Source organism: Vulpes vulpes, chromosome 12, assembly GCF_048418805.1.
Source record: "Vulpes vulpes isolate BD-2025 chromosome 12, VulVul3, whole genome shotgun sequence".
In the NCBI taxonomy this organism is placed as follows: Eukaryota; Metazoa; Chordata; class Mammalia; order Carnivora; family Canidae; genus Vulpes; species Vulpes vulpes.
In genome coordinates, this window is record NC_132791.1 from 147951617 (window position 1) to 147971946 (window position 20330).

At 36.8% G+C, this 20330-nt stretch overlaps 1 protein-coding gene and 1 pseudogene across 3 annotated transcripts in view; both read right to left on the bottom strand.

Annotated features, from left to right (window-relative positions):
• Positions 1-5127: 5127 nt before the first annotated feature.
• Positions 5128-5962, bottom strand: LOC112926040 (glycerophosphodiester phosphodiesterase 1 pseudogene; annotated as a pseudogene).
• Positions 5963-6223: 261 nt separating this feature from the next.
• Positions 6224-20330, bottom strand: part of EFCAB7 (EF-hand calcium binding domain 7) — a 47037-nt gene continuing 32930 nt past the window's right edge. For all 3 annotated transcript variants that reach the window (XM_026006937.2, XM_026006935.2, XM_072730723.1), the window contains 4 exons: positions 16208-16356; positions 9523-9732; positions 7506-7613; positions 6224-6483 (listed from right to left, as the gene is read on the bottom strand). In XM_026006937.2, coding sequence (XP_025862722.1) covers positions 6409-6483; positions 7506-7613; positions 9523-9732; positions 16208-16356 — 542 coding nt within the window. In that variant the 3' untranslated portion in view covers positions 6224-6408. The remainder of the gene's footprint in view (positions 6484-7505; positions 7614-9522; positions 9733-16207; positions 16357-20330) is intronic.

Below are 20330 nucleotides of genomic sequence, written 5' to 3' on the forward strand. Positions count from 1 at the left end.
AATAATAAATAATATGCTTACTCTCTTGTAGCCAAAATCAGAAATATATTTTCATTTTCCTGGATTATACCCAAAATATGATTAGTGTGCTGTATTAAATTTCTGTATCATATTCAGCCTACACCAAAAATAGATCTAAAAGAAGCCTTCTGGCTTTAAAAAAAAATTAACAAGTCTACTAGAATATCTAATGAAAAATCAACAAAATTATTAAATATAGTTGTTTTAGTTAATGACATGAAAAACAAAATCTGGATAAATAGAATTTAATAGTAATGAGACTTTTTTTCTTATATGCCTATTTTAAATTTACAAATAGCCCTAATAAACAAGAACAACAAATAGCCCTAACAATTAGGAAAAATTCATACCACAGGTAAGTTGATTTTAATTTACTGCCCACTTTATTCAGCTGTCCGGCAAATATTTGTTGCATATCTACTATGGTTCGATGGTGTATATTGGAATTATAACTGTCCCTGCTTTCAGCCTTTTACCTTTTCAGGTAAAAATAAATAGTAATTCCTGTACAGTATGATGAGTGCTACAACAAAGAATAAGCAAAAGCTTTCAGAGTCACCAAAGTAGTCTTGGTAGGGGAGTAATCGGGGAAGGAGTCATAGAAAAAGTGGCATATTCACTGAGGCCTGAAGGAAGAAGAAGAAGTAGAGACAATTATTATTCTATAGGCAGAAAGAAACATTGCATTCAAAGGGCCTGAGGTGAGAGAGAATGTGAAAACTGGGAGAAGCTACAGATAAGTGGGTGAAGAGAAATATCAGAGGCGGGAAGAAAATCTGAAGAATATCAGAGAGAAGATGTTAAAATATCCACTACAAGGCACTTGGGTAGCTCAGTAAGTTAAGTGTCCAGCTCTTGATTTCAGCTCAGAGCATGATCTGAGGATCATCAGATGGACCTGTGTCGGGCTCCATGATGAGTATGGATTCTTTCTCTCCCTATCCTTCTACCCCACCTCCCCTCCCTTCTCTATCTCCCTCTCTAAAAAACAAGACAAAACAAAAAACAAAAACAAATCCAGGAGATTTAGTGACAAGGAAGTTATTCATGTCCTTGGGGGAACAACTACTAGTTGAATTAATGGGAAAGAATGAAAGTCAAGAAAAATGGGCATAGCAAAAATGGACAATTTTTTCAATAGGAAGACAGAAATGATAAGGATGGGGAATGAGAGGTTTCTTAAAGATGGAGAGTCTAGAACATCTGTAAACAATAATGGGAAAAAGTCAATATTGGAGTGTTTGTAAGTAAAACTCATTCACAGTAGCTTTAATGCCAATACTAAGAAGACAGGCAGGAATGGGATTTACAATACAGGAGAGATTTGGGGTTGGCATCTAAAAGTCTTTTAGGTAAGCTGGATCCTTCTGCTTTTTAAATTAAACCACATGCGTTACCTCTGAAAATAATATAGCTATCTGTGCAAAACTATCCTGAAAAGGTTCTGTTTTGTTCCACTCTATCTAATGAGTAATGGGAAGGGGGGGGGGGGGGAAGGCTTAATATGTCTAAGTGGAGACAGCAGTGGAAGATAAAACTTCCTGCAGCTCAATACTTTGTGAAATGGAATATATGGTCACATTTATTGGATTTACAAAGCATTTGGCAATTAGTAAAATGCTTTCACGTTGCATTACTTTTTAGACACATCAACTTAACATTTGAAGTTGCTAAATAATGACAACCCATTTTACAGGTGCCTAACTCAAGAGCCAAAAATCAAAATGACATTTAACAATGGGCTAGTATGTACCAGTACAAAAATAATATACTGCCATACTGGTATTCCTATTTCAAAAGCTGACATTAGCTGGCAACATATTCTATTATTGATATGGTTGTGCAGTTCTTAATTGCTTAATATAGTTTTTCATGCACTGTACTAGTCTTCATTAAATGTTTAGAATTCATTCTTATTGTTTTAAAATACATTTAATTAAAAGTAACCCATAAGTAAATTCATTAAAAAAGTAACTGGCTGTCAGAACAAAAAACAGTTGACCCTTGAACAACACGGGTTAGAGGGGTGTGCACTGCCTGCAGTCAAAAATCCATTTAGGGATCCCTGGGTGGCGCAGCGGTTTGGCGCCTGCCTTTGGCCCAGGGCGCGATCCTGGAGACTCAGGATCGAATCCCACGTCAGGCTCCCGGTGCATGGAGCCTGCTTCTCCCTCTGCCTGTGTCTCTGCCTCTCTCTCTCTCACTGTGTGCCTATCATAAATAAATAAAATAAAATTAAAAAAAAAAATCCATTTAGAACTTTTGACTCCCCAAAACTTTACTGATAGCCTACTGTTGACTAGAAACCTCACCAAATAAGATAAACAGTTGATTAACATGTATTTTGAATAGGTATTATATACTCTCTTCTTACAATAATGTAAAGAGAATACACTTATAGTACTGTAGTATAAAAAAATCTGCATATAAGTGGACTGATGTTCAATGGTCAACTGTATCCCTACTGTTGTGATTAGATTTTGGTTTAACATAAAAATGAATTTCTCCAAATTTTGCTTAACTGTATTTTATTTTTAAAAACATTTTATTTATTTGAGACAGAGGATGAGTTGGGGGGGGGGGAGAGAAGCAGAAGGGGAAGGAGGAGAAGCAGACTCTGCACTGAACAACCTATGACCCTACGATCAGGTCATGTTCTGAGCTGAAATCAAGAGTTGGACACCAAAATGACTAAGCCACCCAGATGTCCTTGGCTATATTTTCTGATTGGAAAACTAAATATATAATTAAATGGCAATTTTTGCATCTGCATTTTTTTCCTTTTCAGATTGCACTAATATGGTCACAAGTTTGATATCATAGTACATACCTAAATGCAATATTTGATAAGTATACTGCATAATTGTGGCAAGTTTCAAAATGCAAACTCTGAGTGATCATGCATTTCCGGTGTATTTGTATCTGAACCAACCACAATTCAGTCTATGCTTAACCTCCTCACTAGGTTTCAATTTATGCCTCAGCTAGGTCATGGACAGAAGCTGTTGTGTCTTTTTGCAGACCCAGATTTTCAAGAGCAATGGAGTGGAACTCAAGTATTCCATGGAGCATGGTGGCAACATGGGATTTTGCTTTTGTTCAGATAAAAATGCGATTACTGACTATTGCTTGTGTGAGCCACCTAATCCCCCATGTTTTGGGCTAGCACAAAGGGTCTTTTGGTATCCCTGAATGAGGCCAGCAGGCAGTTTCTATAAACTTGTTTCTTCCTACGGGAAAAGTTGAAAACTAGAGATTTCCAGTCTTTTAACATGCTGTCAGTGACACAGCTGGAACCAAGATGGGACTCATAACCACATTTTTATCAAAGGTATTGAGAAGTAGCAGAATATGCCATCCCAAAATGTGCCACTTTAACATGTGGATACTTTTGAGCTGAAGGCAATTTGGGAAAAAGCTTATTACCTCTCCCTTAATTGCCTAAAAGAATATAGATACATGGCTTATACCAGGAAGAGAGATAATTTTTTATATTTTATTTATTTATTCATGAGAGACATAGGGAGAGGGAGAAAAGCAGGCTCCCTGTTGGGAGCCTGATGTAGGACTCAATCCCAGGACCCTGGGATCATGACCTGAGCTAAAGGCAGATGCTCAACCACTGAGCCACCCAGGTGTCCCACTAGAGATAATCTTTTTAGATCAGAAAGACTTATCAACAATGGCATGGCAAACATTTGTTTACCCAACATTCACTCTTTTTATCTTTCTGTGAATTGTCTTCCCCTTTGAAGCCCCAGACTCCTATCCTCTCTCATCTGCTCAGGATGGTATATAAGCCTCAACTGGCCTGTGAGTTTCACATCTTTGTCAGCCTCCCATATCTATATAATGAAAATTCTTTTTCTCCTGTTAATGTTTTATGTCTATTTAATTATTAGTCCAGCCGGGCAGCCCCAGTGGCACAGCGGTTTAGCACCGCCTGCAGCCCAGGGTGTGATCCTGGAGACCCTGGATCGAGTCCCACATCGGGCTCTCTGTGTGGAGCCTGCTTCTCCCTCTGCCTGTATCTCTGCCTCTTTCTCTGTGTGTCTCTATGAATAAATAAATTTAAAAAATCTTAAAAAAAATTATTAGTCCAGCCAATGAATCTAGAAAGTGAGGCCAGATACTTGGTTCCTGGACCTGTTTTGAAAGTGAATGCAGGGACTCCTGGGTGGCTCAACGGTTGAGTGCGCCTACCTTTAGCCTGGGGAATGATCCGGGAGTTCCAGGATGGAGTCCCACATCAGGCTCCCTTGTGGAGCCTGCTTCTCCCTCTGCCTGTGTCTCTGCCTCTCTCTGTGTCTCTCATGAATAAATAAGTATTAAAAAAAAAAAGCAGAAGCAGAACTATTTTTCTATTAGTTGATTATTTTAGCTTTATATCCCATTTTGTTCCCTACTTGTGTTTTATGCATCTCTTAATCTCATGCACGCACGATCAATCATTACATTAACTTTGCCTTTTTCACCCAAACTCCCTGTTTACCCACTGCAGAAACCTAATGGGTACTGGATGGTAACATTTGTCTTAAAATTACCTGATGTACCTGATCATACCAGGTCCCAATGGCACCTCATAGTCTGGAAGAATGCATACCTCTAGATTCTTTCAAGGCCTCTCACTTCATGGTTCAAGAAATTCTTCACCCTTTTCTCATGTATTTACCTCTTTCTCCAAACATATAAACTGTCCCTAGGCTCAACAGGGAAGGCAACTTTGAAAATGATCTCCTGCCTTCTCAGTGGGCTGCTCTTCTGATAATAAAGTTTTCTTTGCTTAAAAACCGGGGTCTCAGACATTGGCTTACTGCACATTGGGTGCACAGACAAGTTTGAGTTCAGCAACAAAAGAAAGAAGGGAAAATTTTTCACCAGCAACAATATGAATGCCTTTGACTAATTACTATTTTTTTTAAAGATTTTAAAAATTTATTCATGAGAGAGAGAGAGGGAGAGGGGCAGAGCAACAGGCAGAGGGAAGAAAAGCAGGCTCCATGCAGGGAGCCTGATGTGGGACTCGATCCCAGAACTCCAGGATCACGTCCTGAGCCAAAGGTAGATGCTCAACTGCTGAGCCATCCAGGCGTCCCTCACTAACTACTACTTTGAATAGTACAGGGATACAATGGATGAGGAAAGCTTTTGCATGAGGAAAGCTGAAATTCCATACAAGTACTACAAGATATTATGCATGCTCTAATTCAGCAAAATGTCTACTACCACATGTAGTAGACTGAAACACATGTATCATAGTGTGACTTCCTATCTCCTGGATGGCTAAGGCTCCAAGTTCTGTGAGGTAATGTCATTATGTTACATTCTGATCTGTCTCATCTTATTGATCACTTTTGGCAAGAAAGAGCAGATGATACCAGAGCAGACTGTACAGTTGAAGAAACTGCATATACATTTTCCCTAGAGCACCAGTATTGTATTTGTATGGCCTCTAAGAAAACTGTGATATTAATGGTTTATATTAGAGATCTTCTCATCAGGGAAATCATTCCTGAATCTGTGATTTGCTGCAGAATTAGGTTTTATTTGCCAAATCACTCATCAACCACTACCATCAGTTGTCATACCTACTTTGCTATGGTGCATTAAGACAAGAATCCCCTCAGAAGTAAATTCAACATCCAGCACTGGGCCTGTTGCTCCAATTGTACCTGCCTTCCAAATGGCCGCTGCTATGGATGATGGTGGAACAGTTTCCAGGGCTTGAACACCTGCAGGCCCAGAGGGGGTTGGAGGAGGAAGCATCAGCTCAAAGCTAAAGAGGTGCAATAGGAGGTAGAAACTGCTGGTGGAGAGGCAGGTTTTGCAGGAGCTATGCTGCTGCAGCAGCAGCAACAGGAGGAAAGCGAAAAAACCCAGGAGGCCCCCAGGTCCTCCCACAGCCACATGCCTGTGACCACAGTGGCATGGATGGGAGTCTGTAACCTGTTGGGTTCCTGGGATAGAACAGTGAGAAGTCAGCGTAAGACCCCAAGGCACTAGCTGAAGCTGGCCTATTTTCATTTTCCTTGAGGTTTTTTTTTTTTTTTTTGATGAGTAAAACTAAACCAAAAGTATACATGATTTTGTAGAATTCATCGAATATTACTTTTTAAAAGCTTATCTGTAACTTTACTTTGATTTACTGCTGGTAAATGAAATATGCCCAGATTTACCTTTAAATTAATAAGAAAGCCATGCATTAAAAACATTATTATATTTATTTATATTTCAATAATAAAGTATATAACATGGGTATAAAAATAAATATAATTAGATTATATTTATGTACATCATTTAAATTGATTAGCATTTAGTTTATCAACAAATAACAGACTAACCCTGAAATAATTCTTAGTTTGACAGTCTCAAGTAGAATTAAGATATTTAAGACATAAGGGAATACACACAATAATATATCCATTCTTGTCGTTCATTCAGAGGCATTACATGTTGACAAACCTGCATATAAAAAAAATAGAAAACTTTTACTTTCCTTTCACATGTTGTTATTTTTGGCTAATTTTTAAACAGGAAAACATTTCTAGACCCTATGCAAAACATATCCCTCTGCAGATAAAATTCTATACCATTTGTCCTTAGTGGGGAACTACAATATGACCTGGTATCTAACAGAATAATTCAGCATAAATTCTACTCAAATATAGTATTTGATAGTATATAAATGTGGGTAAAGAGGAGCAGTGGAAAGGGGAGTAAATATCCTTTTCTCACTAAGCCTAGAGCATTTTCCAAAATCCTCACTGGGATTCTGTAGAATCTCTCCTCTTTATTTGGTTCTAGAATATTTTAGGATTTCATGGACAGAATGGAGGAAGAAAGGATAAGAATAGAAGGTTTTTTTTTTTTTTTTCCTTTTTCCCTTCACTACACCAGTTCCAGGATCCCTGCCTTTGAACCTCTGACTAAATTAGAAACGTACAGCTCTGCTAACACCAGAAACTACAACTATTCCTGGCTCTTGACTTAGATGGTTATTTGAAACTTAGAGGCATTTTCTCTTTCAGGTTACATTAGAAAAATCTTAATAATGTAGATGAAAATATTTTGGATTAGCAAAATTGCCATTTAGTATAAGCACTATATTGTTTTTCTGTATGATGCTGCAAAGTACTGTCACGTACATTTTATTTTTTTATTTATTTTTTTTTTTACGTACATTTTATTTTTATCTTTACATTAACCTTGTGAACTATCTAAAGCTGGTAATATTATACTAGTTTCACATTTAAAGAGACAGGAACAGAGTGGCTAAGTGAATCTCTCATAATCATTCAACCAAATAGAACTCTACTAAACCCCAAATCTCCTAATTCCTAATATAGGATGATAATAATATAAATATCATACTCAAAATAATTTTCGACTTCATTTCATATTTCCATTTAGTCATAATGTTAATAGTAAAAATATTTTTTCAAATTGATAAAAGAAAAAGCTTTAATTAGAAAACACTGCATTACCATTGTAGATTTTGGTGCCACTTCTACTGCAAATATGTTGAGTCCTCTGTTGTTTACGCAGTTTTTACTTAGCTCATTGTTGATATGAATAATCACTTTATTATCTGACTATATAAATGCAAACAAAATGATTATTACAAAACACTTTGTAAGTCTTATGATAGAGGTATTCACAGAATCAGTAGAAACACAGAAATTATTGAAACACAGAAACATTAGCTCAGACTGGGTTAGCAAGCAAGACCTAATGGAAGAAGCAATACTTGAGATACTTAGATGTCAGATCATAGATAATCGATAGCCTCTAGGATGGACAGGAAGCAAGAGAAGGCAGAATGCAGCTGGTCAATGAAAGAAATGTAGATACCAAAGTATTCCCTTGCTAAAGAAGCTACAAGCACTCCCCAATGAATTCAAAGGGGCAGGATAACATTAGACTACCTGGATTCATTTCTCAGCTCTACTACTTAGCATGTGACCTTCTGCAAGGTATTTAACGTCCTCATGCTTCAGTTTCTCTGTGCGTAAAATACAGATAGTATTTATCTCATTGGGCTGTTGTGAGAAGTAGATGCATTAATAAATGTAAAGAGCCTAGCAAATGGGAAACTCTAAAATATTATTCATTTTGGTGCAGGGAAGTTTAATTTTCCTTGAGGGAAAGGAAGGAGATGGAGGGTTGAGAATTGATAGCTAACTAGAGAACTCAGAAACTGGTAAGATAGTGACTCCCAGCCACCCTTTTAGTTCTAATAAAATGTAGAGGATGGAAGGGAAAGCATGCTAGGTCTTAGGAATCACCCTTCAAAGCTTTATGATCCACTTGAAGATTGGAATCTCCTGGCTGGGGACCTTAGTCCTCTACCTCATTTTTAAGAATATATATATAATCTGAACCCATCCAACCTATGTTATTTATCTTTGTAATACTCCTCTCCAAATAAAGTTCTCTGTTTCTGCATTGTGGATGTTCCCACTCTTTCCTCTATACTTCACATTAACCGTCTCATGTTACTACTTACACTGTTTCTCTGCTTCTAATGGCTGTCTCTACATATCTAATCCTACCTCGTTTGTCTCCAATCCCATACCACAGTCCCCTTCCCCTCATCATAACTCCTTCCTCAACTTCTATGGTCCAAACTAACATCAACTACAAGAAACACAAAAACAGTAAAACTACTACACAAATAAACAGTCTTATATAACGTCCAATTATTCTCTGGCTTTTGAGAGTATTAATTTTGTCTCCCCAACCAGCCTATGAAAGCAGAGACCATATTACACTTATAGTGGCCCCTATAATGACTAGAAGAGTTAGTTACATAGTATGTACTCACATTGACTCAAAACTCAGCCAAACCTTAAGCACTTTAAGAAATTTATGGTAGGCATAACAATAATGTAAGTCTCACTCAGGAACTAGAAGAAATAACCCAACAGTCCTAAAAATCTAGCCATATAGAGTTAAGATTTTATGAAAATTTACGTTTCTAGAAAGCTTGGTATCCCTTAGCACTTATGCATGTACTCTCTTGGCCTGCAATATCAGAAGTAGCAGGGATGGTAGCTAAAGTTAGCAATAATTGGCTTGATAAAAATAGTTACTGGGCAGTGGAATATATTAGATAAAATAATGACAATCTATAGAATTTCTGATATTTCAAAGTGTGTAAAAAGTTGGGTGAATTATTTTGCTTTGTTTACATTTCTTTAAAACCCACTGTCTGTTATTTGAAATAATTATGTGTGAAGACAAACTACTTTGTACCCAGATTATGCTCTATCTTCAGAGATCCCAAATATTTAATTTTCATAATATAATTATCTCAAACTTTTAAAAAATGCATAAAAATTATGATGCTCAATTTGAATTAGAAACCAGAGAAGAACTGCCCATTATAAATATTATTAATACAATGTGATATTAATTACTATGTAAGAATAGAATAAGAAAGAAGATGGAACACATTAGTAAACAATGCAGTTATGAGGAGAACCACCTCATAAATAATACCTTGTTTTCAATAACTGATGTTATCCAGGTGTCATGCTTATAAGTATGTACAATTATATCTTCATAGCCATCCATTACCCTGGCATTGCCTTTGTTAAGAACAGATTTACAGATGGCCTTCTCGAGTTGCCCACTGCATGCCTCCATATGGACAGCTTTAATTCTTGGCTTGCATTTGTCTGCATAGATATCAATGATAAATGGACATGCCTGATAAGAAAGAAAAAACAAATCTTGCTTTAGCCTTCTGATAGAATTTAAAATAAATAATTATTAATATGTTTATAATGACTTAAGATGTACTGTACCTTCTAATTTGTCCTTTTCAATACACATTTAGATTTTAGAACTATGAATCAAATAATATAAAAAGCATGAAACTATGATTCTTTTTGTTAGCATGTTAACTAACAATTTTCACAGAAAAGGAAAGAAAACCAGGGCAGTGCAGGGTGGCTCAGCAGTTTAGCGCTGCCTTCAAGCCCAGGAAGTGATCCAAAGACCCGGGATCGAGTACCACATAGGGCTCCCTGCATGGAGCCTGCTCCTCCCTCTGCCTGTGTCTCTGCCTCTCTCTCTCTCTCTCTCTCTCTGTCTCTCATGAATAAATAAAATCTGAGAAAAAAAAAAAAAGGAAGGATGATTTAAAAAAAAAGAAAAAAGGAAAGAAAACCATAATCTCAAGCAAATCAGTAATACCTCCTTTAAGTCACAGCACCACCCCTCCATTTGGTTTAAAATGAATATATGTCATATTAGTTATTTAATATCCTTTTCTAACTTTAAGGCTACAGAAAGAAATCATCAAGGGAATATAAAAGAATTATTATATTTACAATTATAAACTTAAATCATGGATATAGAGCACCAAAAAGAATGTAGAAAAAGAAATGTACAGCTCAAAGTTAGTGTAAAAGTACCTTCAAAATCTGAGATCTAAGTGAATTCTGCATTTGGAAATGGATCTTTCTAATGTCCCTTATAGTCTTTACCATAGCCAAAAGATAGTGAACACAACACAGGAGCCTTTGTCTCTCTGTCCAACCAAGTCCTCCTGCCTTGTTATAGTCCCAATACTCTGATCATCCAGATCCCAGAACAAATAAAGCTCTTTCCTACATCAGAGACTTTGTGTATAGTATTCTATCTGCTTGGAAGATTCACATCTTTTTACATGGGTATCTTCAGGTTGAGGCTTATGGATCACCTCTGCAGAGAGAGTTGCTCGGGTCTTCCAATCTCCTGTCCCCCCGCATTATTCTTCCCTAGTTTGGTCTCTGGTTTGTTTCTTTCCAAATGTTTCTGAAATGATTTTATTTTCCATTTAATTTATCATTCTTCTTCATGGAATGTAAACACCATAAAAGCAAGAATTCTGACTATTCATCATTGATCTTTGGTGCCTCTTTATTACAGACTCACCACATGGTAGGCATCCAATATATTATCTGTTGAATAAATAGTGAATTTATACATACAGCTGGTCATCTTTTTATTTGGGGGACAAAAGAAGTCTGAAGTTAGCAGAACATCAGCAGAAATTTTTATTTTTAAGAAAGTTTTTAATGATTCCAACCTTTGGCAATAATAAAGTCATTCTTTTTTTTTAAGATTTTATTTATTTATTTATTCATGAGAGAGAGAGAGAGAGAGAGAAAGAGAGAGAGAGAGAGAGAGAGAGGCAGAGACACAGGCAGAAGGAGAAGCAGGCTCCACACAGGGAGCCTGATGTGGGATTCCATCCCGGGACTCCAGGATTACGCCCTGGGCCGAAGGTGGCGCTAAACCGCTGAGCCTCCCGGGCTGCCCAATAAAGTCACTCTTATAAGAGAGACAGTAAAATGAAACATCATTGGACTAGAAAGCAGAAGATCTGGGTTTGTAATTGGATTTTGCCATTTGCTTGCTATGTGACCTGGAGAAGTTAGTTAACTTTTATGAGGCTTAGTTTCTTCATTGAAAAAAATGGGAACAAATAGTATATATTCTGCCAAGGGCTGTTGGAAATATCTAATAGGTGATATGTGTGAAAATATTTTATAATGTAGAATTCTTAAAAAAAAAGATTATGATAGTTATAAGAATGATTATGGAATTTTATTTTTTTTTAAATATTTTATCTGGGGATCCCTGTGGCTCAGCGGTTTAGCGCCTGGCTTCGGCCCAGAGCATGATCCTGGAGTCCTGGGATGAGGTCCCACATTGGGCTCTCTGCATGGAGCCTGCAACTCTGCCTGTGTCTCTGCCTCTCTCATGAATAAATGAATAAAGTCTTTTAAAAAAAAGATTTTATTTATTTATTCATTATAGACATAGAGAGAGGCAGAGACACAGGCAGAGGGAAAAGCAGGCTCCATGCAGGAAGCCCGACACAGGACCCGATCCCGGGACTCCAGGATCATGCCCTGGACCAAAGGCAGGTGCTAAACTGCTGAGCCACCCAGGGATCCCGATTATGGAATTTTAAAGGTTTAATTTATTTTTTCAGTATTGAACAGATTCTGGTATTTTGCTATTTTTCAAGGGTTGGTTATCATTTTTATTCAACCAAAGAATATCAATACATAAAGATTTATGAAAGTAAAAATCTTAAAAGGCCTTTGTTAAAAATTTTATTTATTTATTCATGAGACACACACACACACAGAGACAGAGAGAGAGAGGCAGAGGCACAGGCAGAGGGAGAAGCAGGATCCATGCAGGGAGCCTGATGTGGGACTCGACCCTGGCACTCCAGGATCACGCCCTGGGCTGATGAAAGATGCTCAACTGCTGAGCCACCCAGGCATCCCTGTTCTCTAAAACTTTAAAAATCTTTATCTACTCTAAAAAAAGCTTCCCTATAACTACATTATATTTTCTGTTCATGGGCTTGATCTTTTATTTATAGGATAGTATAGGAAGGATACTATAAGCAAGAATACTATTCATTATAAATTGTTAATTGCAGAATTACCAATATACAGTAAGGAAGATGAGGAAGACTGTAATAATAAAACCCAGCTTAGGCCATGATACTTATATTTAGCACAAAATTTGGCTCTCAGCTACCTGTTAGCAAGACAAAACTGAGGTAAGATATCACATAGCTCTCAAAATCTAAAAAAAAAGAAGTAAAATTCTCCCAGTTCTGAATTGTAAAAGGAATTTACACAATGAAATTCTTTTTAAAAAATAGGAAAAAGAGGGGATCCCTGAGTGGCTCAGTGGTTTAGCATCTGCCTTCAGCCCAGGGCGTGATCCTGGAATCCCGGGATTGAGTTCCAGGATTGAGTCCCGCATCAGGCTCCCTGCATGGAGCCTGCTTCTCTCTCTGCCTGTGTCTCTGCCTGTGTCTCTGCCTCTCTATCTGTCTGTGTCACCCATGAATAAATAAATAAAATCTTAAAAAAAAATAGAAAAAAGAGGGAGAAACTAGACATGTGTTTTGTATATTCAATAAAGGAACAAATTATTAAGTCATGGTGAAATAGAGGCAATGCTCTTGTAGTAAGAACAATAAAGAAGTTATGTTGCTCTTTGATAGCCTTCAGAGGTTGATACAGTGAATGGATAATCTATTAATTCTGAAGACTGAATTAGAGGGTTTAATAAGAAAAAATAAAGTAAAAATGACTGGTTATGCCTGACTATGGAGGGAAAAAATAAGACAAACTGAGAGTACATAATAAATTCTAGAATAATTAAAATAAATGGAATTTTGTCTTGGTCTACTAAAACCATTCGAATAATGAGATTTCCAAAAATCCTAAGTCCTTTCCCAAAATGTAAACTGTAACTGATACTTTGATTATTCTTTGTGACATCATATCTATTAATTTATTTATTTATTATTATTATTTTTTAATTTTTATTTATTTATGATAGTCACACACAGAGAGAGAGAGGCAGAGATACAGGCAGAGGGAGAAGCAGGCTCCATGCACCGGGAGCCTGACGTGGGATTCGATCCCGGGTCTCCAGGATCGCGCCCTGGGCCAAAGGCAGGCGCCAAACCGCTGCGCCACCCAGGGATCCCATATCTATTAATTTAATAGGTGGGATCAAATTAGAATTCACCTAGACATTAGATTTACCTACATTATACATGATTCAAGAAAGTACCACAGAAGGTTTCCAAATTCCTCTCAGCAAAAGACTCAATATTCAAACCAACTGGAACACATTCATAAGACTACAGACCGATTCTTCCTAGATTATCATAAACCTTTTATTTTTTTCAAATATGAAAATGTCAGGTCATGCTCTTGGTATATTAACTCAGTAAAATCGGACATATCAAAGAATCACTGGAAATTAAAGCTAATATCTTAACTGAATAGCCTCCTTGTCTTAGAACAATTATAAGCATTAACTAAATCAGTCAGAACAACTTCAGGTCTTACATGAACCATTTATGTTTTTATATTTACTTTAATACCAGTATAGTTAACCAGTGTAATATTAGTTTCAGGAGTACAATATAGTGATTCAGCATTTCCATGCATCAACCAGTGCTTATCACAAGTGTCCTCTTTAATCCCCATAACCTATTTTCATGCATCCCTCCGAGCTACCTCCCCCTACTCGAATCCTTTAAATCAAATGTTACCACATATATACATTCCTATCACTAGTGGAAAGTACCTAACATTTTTATACCAATTAGTTAATTGTGAATTGTTGTTTTCTCCTAGCATTACTGTCTGCTGGTGTAACATTCTCAGTCCAACAACTCTATAAACCTTACTGAATTAGGACAATGTCTCCACTATTATTCTGTAAACCAAAAGTATCTATGCTAAGAAGACTTTTTGGATGTTCCTGACTAAATTTGGATGCTCCTGACTAAATTTTGTTTGTTAATGGGTCTCATACTAAAGAAAGAAAGAAACGAAAAATAACACTAGGTTTGACATACAGTAAGTTGCCTAGTCTCTTGTAAAACCTCTTTCCTTACCATGAGATACACTCAAATGACGAAACTGTGGCTCTTTCTCAGACATAAGTAAAATATATAAACTAATAGCTAGTATGCTTTTAGAATAACTTTTTAAAAATGCTATAGAAAAAAAAGGGGGGATTTCTTTTCCCCCTCTGATCAGGTACCCTTTAAAAACGAACAAGGAGGGATGCCTTGGTGGCTCACTGGTTGAGCGTTGGCCTTTGGCTCAGGGCATGATCCCGGGGTCCTGGGACTGAGTCCTACATCAGGCTCCCCATGCAAGGAGCCTGCTTCTCCCTCTGTCTGTGTCTCTGCCTCTCTCAATCTGTGTCTCTCATGAATAAATAAAATCTTAAAAAATAATAATAAAAGAACAAGAGTCCTGGGATCAAGTCCCACATCAGGCTCCCTGCATGGAGCCTGCTTCTCCCTCTGCCTGTGTCTATGCCTCTCTCTCTCTCTCTGTGTCTCTCATGAATAAATAAAATCCTTAAAAAAATTTTTTTACAAAAAACAAACAAGGGTGCCTGGGTGGTTTGCTTGGTTAACCGTCCAATTGTTGTTGGTTTCAGCTCGAGTTGTGATCTCATGGGTTTGTAGGATCAATCCGCCAGTCAGGCTCTGGGCTCTGCAAGGAGTCTGTTGAAGTTCCCTCTCCTCCTCCCTGTGCACTCTTCTGCTTTCTCTCTCTCAAATAAATAAATAAATCTTTTAAAAAAGAGTTTTATCTCAGAAATCCTTCTTGCCTATGGTTTCAAAGGCCAATGACATCAGTAAATGCTGTAAAATGTCTTAAATTGCTCTTAACTAATTTCTCTTATTAAGCTAAGGGAGTGTAGTAGATACAATATTATTCAAAGATTTGAAGTTAATTTTGCACCATAGTCAGAATGTGGGATTCACTGAACTGTTCGGTTAAAGTAGGATATAAAAAGTTACTGTAACTATTTACTTCTTATTTTTTAAAATGGCAAAAAAATTATAGAGAACTTCTCAGAAAAGAGGTTTAAAAGAGATTTTGAATGATGTCAAAGCTAGGTCTTAAACCAAAGTCTCAATACACTTTGTTGATACTACTAATATTATCCTCCTGAGCTGATGTATTTGGAGAAAGGACAGATACTATTTTTAAGTATATAAACAACAAATGTACTATTATCTGATGCATGGCGTGAAACTCATTAGTTCTTTATTTTAAACTTGACACCAAATACAGAATTTAAGAAGTAAGGCCTCATTTTTATTATTTCTCTGGCTTACTGCAAGTCTTAATAGTAATAGCTAATATATACGCAATATATATATAAGTCAAGCACCATCCCAAGTGTTTTACAAATATTAACCCAAGGAGTATTTTTTGTCAAAAGATCAGAATTCCAATTCTTATACGGACACATTCCCCTTATTTTTAGGCTTTATTCTTTAGGACAAAGAATTCCCTATAGAAATGAGACTTTAGCAACTAAAATAGCCATCACCAATTAAGAAACAGAATTTTTTAATTACCAATTTTTTTCTGCATCTCATATACTCCAACTCCTTTGTTCCTGAATTACTTAAATGTTGGCAGTAACTAAATTTCAGGTAAGAACAGGAACTTAATTACATAAACTAGCAGAAACACATTGCTGCACTCACTATTCATATATTGAAGTTCAAGGATTTGAGTGCCCAATTCAAAAGTCAATGTGTCAAGAAAATGTTAACAAAGTAAATTATTATGGACATTAAACCCACTGCAAAACTTTCTGATTGCTTTACCTCTGTCAATTCCAGAGCTTTATTGTAGCCCATTGAGTGTAGAGTTACCCAAAGGTCACGAGGATCTCCTTCTCGATCATTGGCTTCCATTAGATTCAGATCCATAAAGCCTTGTCTTGTTAGTTCATTCTTCTTTGTATCAAAATTGTCTGTCAAAAAAACCAAAAGCTTCTTTCTTACCTAATTTTTTAAAAGGTTTATTTCAGAAAGAGTGTGTGTATGCAAGAGCAGGGGGAGAGACAGAGACAGAGAGAGAGAGAGAGAGAGAGAGAAAGAGAGAAACATAACCCTGCCAAGCACAGACCCCAATGTAGAGCTCCATCCCATGACTCTGAGATCATGACTTGAACTGAAATCAAGAGTCAGATGCTCAGGCAGCCCAGGTGGCTCAGCGGTTTAGAGCCCAGCGTGTGATCCTGGAGACCTGGGATTGAGTCCCGTATCAGGCTCCCTGCATAGAGCCTGCTTCTCCCTCTGCCTATGTCTCTGCCTCTCTCTCTGTCTCTGTCTCTCTCTCGGTCTCTCATGAATAAATAAATAAAATCTTAAAAAAAAATCCAACTTCAAGACGTTCTTAAAGCTATAGTCCTCAAGATAGTGTAGTAGTGGCAAAAGATTAGACAAACAGATCAGTGTAATAGAATAGAGAGCCCAGAAATAGACCTGTACAATATACAGGACTGATATTTGACAAAGGAACAGTCAATTCATAGGAGAAAGGATAGAAGGATAGTTTTTATCAATAAGTGGTGCTAGAACAACTGGACATCTATAGGCAAAAAAATAAATGTAAATAAGGATCTTACATCTTTCACAAAAATTAACTGAGTCATAAAGCCAAAGTACAAATCTATAAAATTTCTGGAAGATAACAGGAGAAAATCTGGGTGACTCTGTGTTTTGCTATGTGTTTTCAGATACAACATCAAAAGCACACAAATCAAAAGCATGACATGTGAAAGGAAAAATAGTTAAGTGGGATTTCATTAAAAGTAAACATTTTTGCTCTGTGAGAAACACGATTAAGAGAATGAAAAGACAAACCACATACTGGGAGAAAATACTTGCAAAACACAGCTAATAAAATTTGTATACAATATATACAAAGAACTCTTCAAACTCAAAAATAAGAAAATGAACACTTCAATCAAAAAATGAGCAAAATATTTGAACCTCACCAAACAAGATATACAGATGGTAAATAAGCATATGAGAAGATCCCATCATTAAGGAATTGCAACTTAAAACAAGATACACACCTATTAGAATGGCTAAAATCCAAAAAACTAACAATACCAAATGCAGAGGAGGATGTGGAGCAACAGGAATTCATTCATTCCTGGTGGGAATAAAAAATGGTACAGCCACTTTGGAAGACAATTTGGCAGTTCTTTTAAAGTTAAACATAGGTTTACTATACCAGCAATCACTAAATTGAAATGAATTGACACAAATTGAAAAGCATATATATACACAAAAATATGCACGAGTGTTTTTTTTAAAAGATTATATTTATTTATTTGACAGAGAGAGAGAGAGAGAGAACAAAAGCAGAGGGAGCAGCAGAGGGAGAGAGAGAAGCACATTCCTGCTGAGCAGGGAGCCCAATGTGTGGCTTGATTCCAGAACCTCGGGATCATGACATGGGCTGAAGGCAGATGCTTAACTGACTGAGCCACCCAGGTGCCCCTGCACATGGCTATATTCATAATTGCCAAGAATTGGAAATAACCAACATGTCTTTATAGGTGAATGAATAAACAAACTATGGTACCGTCATACAATGGAATTATTACTCAGTGCTAAAAAGAAATGAGCTATCAAGCCAAAAAAAGATGTCTAAGTATGAAATTTTCATATTGCTAAGTGAAAGAAGCCAGTCTGAAAAGGCTACATACTGCATGATATTTCAACAACAAGGCACTCTTGAAGAGGCAAAACTAGAGAGACAGTAAAATGATTAGTGGTTGCCAGAGGTTTGAAGGGATGAATAGATACATGAATAGGTAGAGCACAAGGGATTTTTGGGGCAATTAAATTATTCTGTATGATACTGTAATGGCAAGTACATGACATTATATATTTGTCAAAATCCAGAGAACTGTACAGCACAATAAAACCTTAATATAAGCTATGGATTTTAGTTAATAAAAATGCATCAGTATTGGTTCGTCAATTTTAACAAATGTGTCATACTAATGGCAAGATGTTAAAAATAAGGGAAATTGGTAGAGAGTGGAGAAGGAATATATGGGAGATCTATGCAATCTTTACTATAAACCTAAAACTGCTCTAAAAATAAAGTCTTAATAAAAAATAATAAAAATTAAGGTAACTTTAAGTATAAAAAAAGTTTATTAAAATGATCTTCCAGATAAATAATACATTTTCTCATTTTCATGGAGAAGGATGGATAAAATTAATATTATGTAAGACAAGAAAAATAAAATCTTCGGAACTTAAAAAAAGTCCAATTATTTGCAATAGTTCAATGTTGATGAAGGAGACATTCCCTCCAAATCATTTTTTAAGTCAACCCAGTCTTGAGGAATTTTTTGCAGCAGAGTATTCAAGGTTCTGGAGTTTAACTGCCTGGGTGTAAAACTCAGCTGTGAAATTTTACCCTCTTTGATTCTGTTTCCTTATTTGCAAAACAAGCGTAAGAATATACCTCAGAGAGCTGATGTATATAGAAGTACTTCCAACTGGGGGCACCTAGGTGGCTCACTTGGTTAAGCATCTGACTTGATTTCAGCTAGGTCATCATCTCAGGTCATCAATCTCAGGGTTGTGAGATTGAGCCCTACACTGGGCTCTGTACTGGGCATGGAGTCGGCATAAGATTCTCTCTCTCCGGCAGCCCCAGTGGCCCAGAGGTTTGGTGCCACCTTCAGCCCGGGGTGTGATCCTGGGGACCTGGGATCGAGTCCCGCGTTGGGCACCCTGCGTGGAGCCTGCTTCTCCCTCTGCCTGTGTCTCTGCTTCTCTCTTTCTCTCTGTGTCTGTCGTGAATAAATAAATAAAATCTTAAAAAAAAAAAAAAACAGATTCTCTCTCTCCTTCTGCCTCTCCTACCACTTTTCTCTAAAAAAAAAAAAAAGAGAGAGAGAGAGAGAGAGAGAGAGAGAGAGTACTTAGAACTAGTATATAGTAATTTCTCAAAAGATGAGAATTATCGGGCAGCCCCGGTGGCTCAGCAGTTTAGCGCTGCCTTCAACCCTGGGCATGATCCTGGAGACCTGGAATCGAGTCTCACGTCAGAGTCCCTGCATGGAGCCTATTTCTCCCTCTGCCTGTGTTGTGTCTCTGCCTCTCCCTCTCTCTCTCCGTGTTTCTCATGAACAAATAAATAAAGACAAGAAAAAAAAGATGATAATTATCAATTCTACCAATTAAATTATTATTTTTTAAGTAGACTCTACTCAGGGCCTGACCTCACAACCTTAAGACAAAGATCTGAGCTGAGTTCAAGAGTCAGATTTTTAACCAACTGAGCCACCCAGGCTCCCCCAATTTAATTAAACTAAAACTTTATTTATCAGAAACTTTACCTTAAGAAAATTCTAATTATGACTCACTCTTACTGAATGTGCTCTAATACCAACAATAGACAATCAAAAGATTGTATCATTAAAGTTATAAGATGATTATATCTTCCTAAAAATAATATTCTTTTTATTATCAATCTTGTTATTCAAAGCTTAATAACAGATCTTGGAAACTAGCCCTTTATCTGATACGTCATTTGCAAATATCTTCTCCCATTCTGTAGGTTGTCTTTTAGTTTTGTTGACTGTATCCTTTGCTGTGCAAAAGCTTCTTATCTTGATGAAGTCCCAACAGGTCATTTTTGCTTTTGTTTCTTTTGCCTTTGTGGATGTATCTTGCAAGAAGTTACTGTGGCTGAGTTCAAAAAGGGTGTTGCCTGTGTTCTCCTCTAGGATTTTGATGGAATCTTGTCTCACATTTAGATCTTTCATCCATTTTGAGTTTATCTTTGTGTATGGTGAAAGAGAGCGGTCTAGTTTCATTCTTCTGCATGTGGTTGTCCAATTTTCCCAGCACCATTTATTGAAGAGACTTTCTTCCAATGGATAGTCTTTCCTCCTTTATCGAATATTAG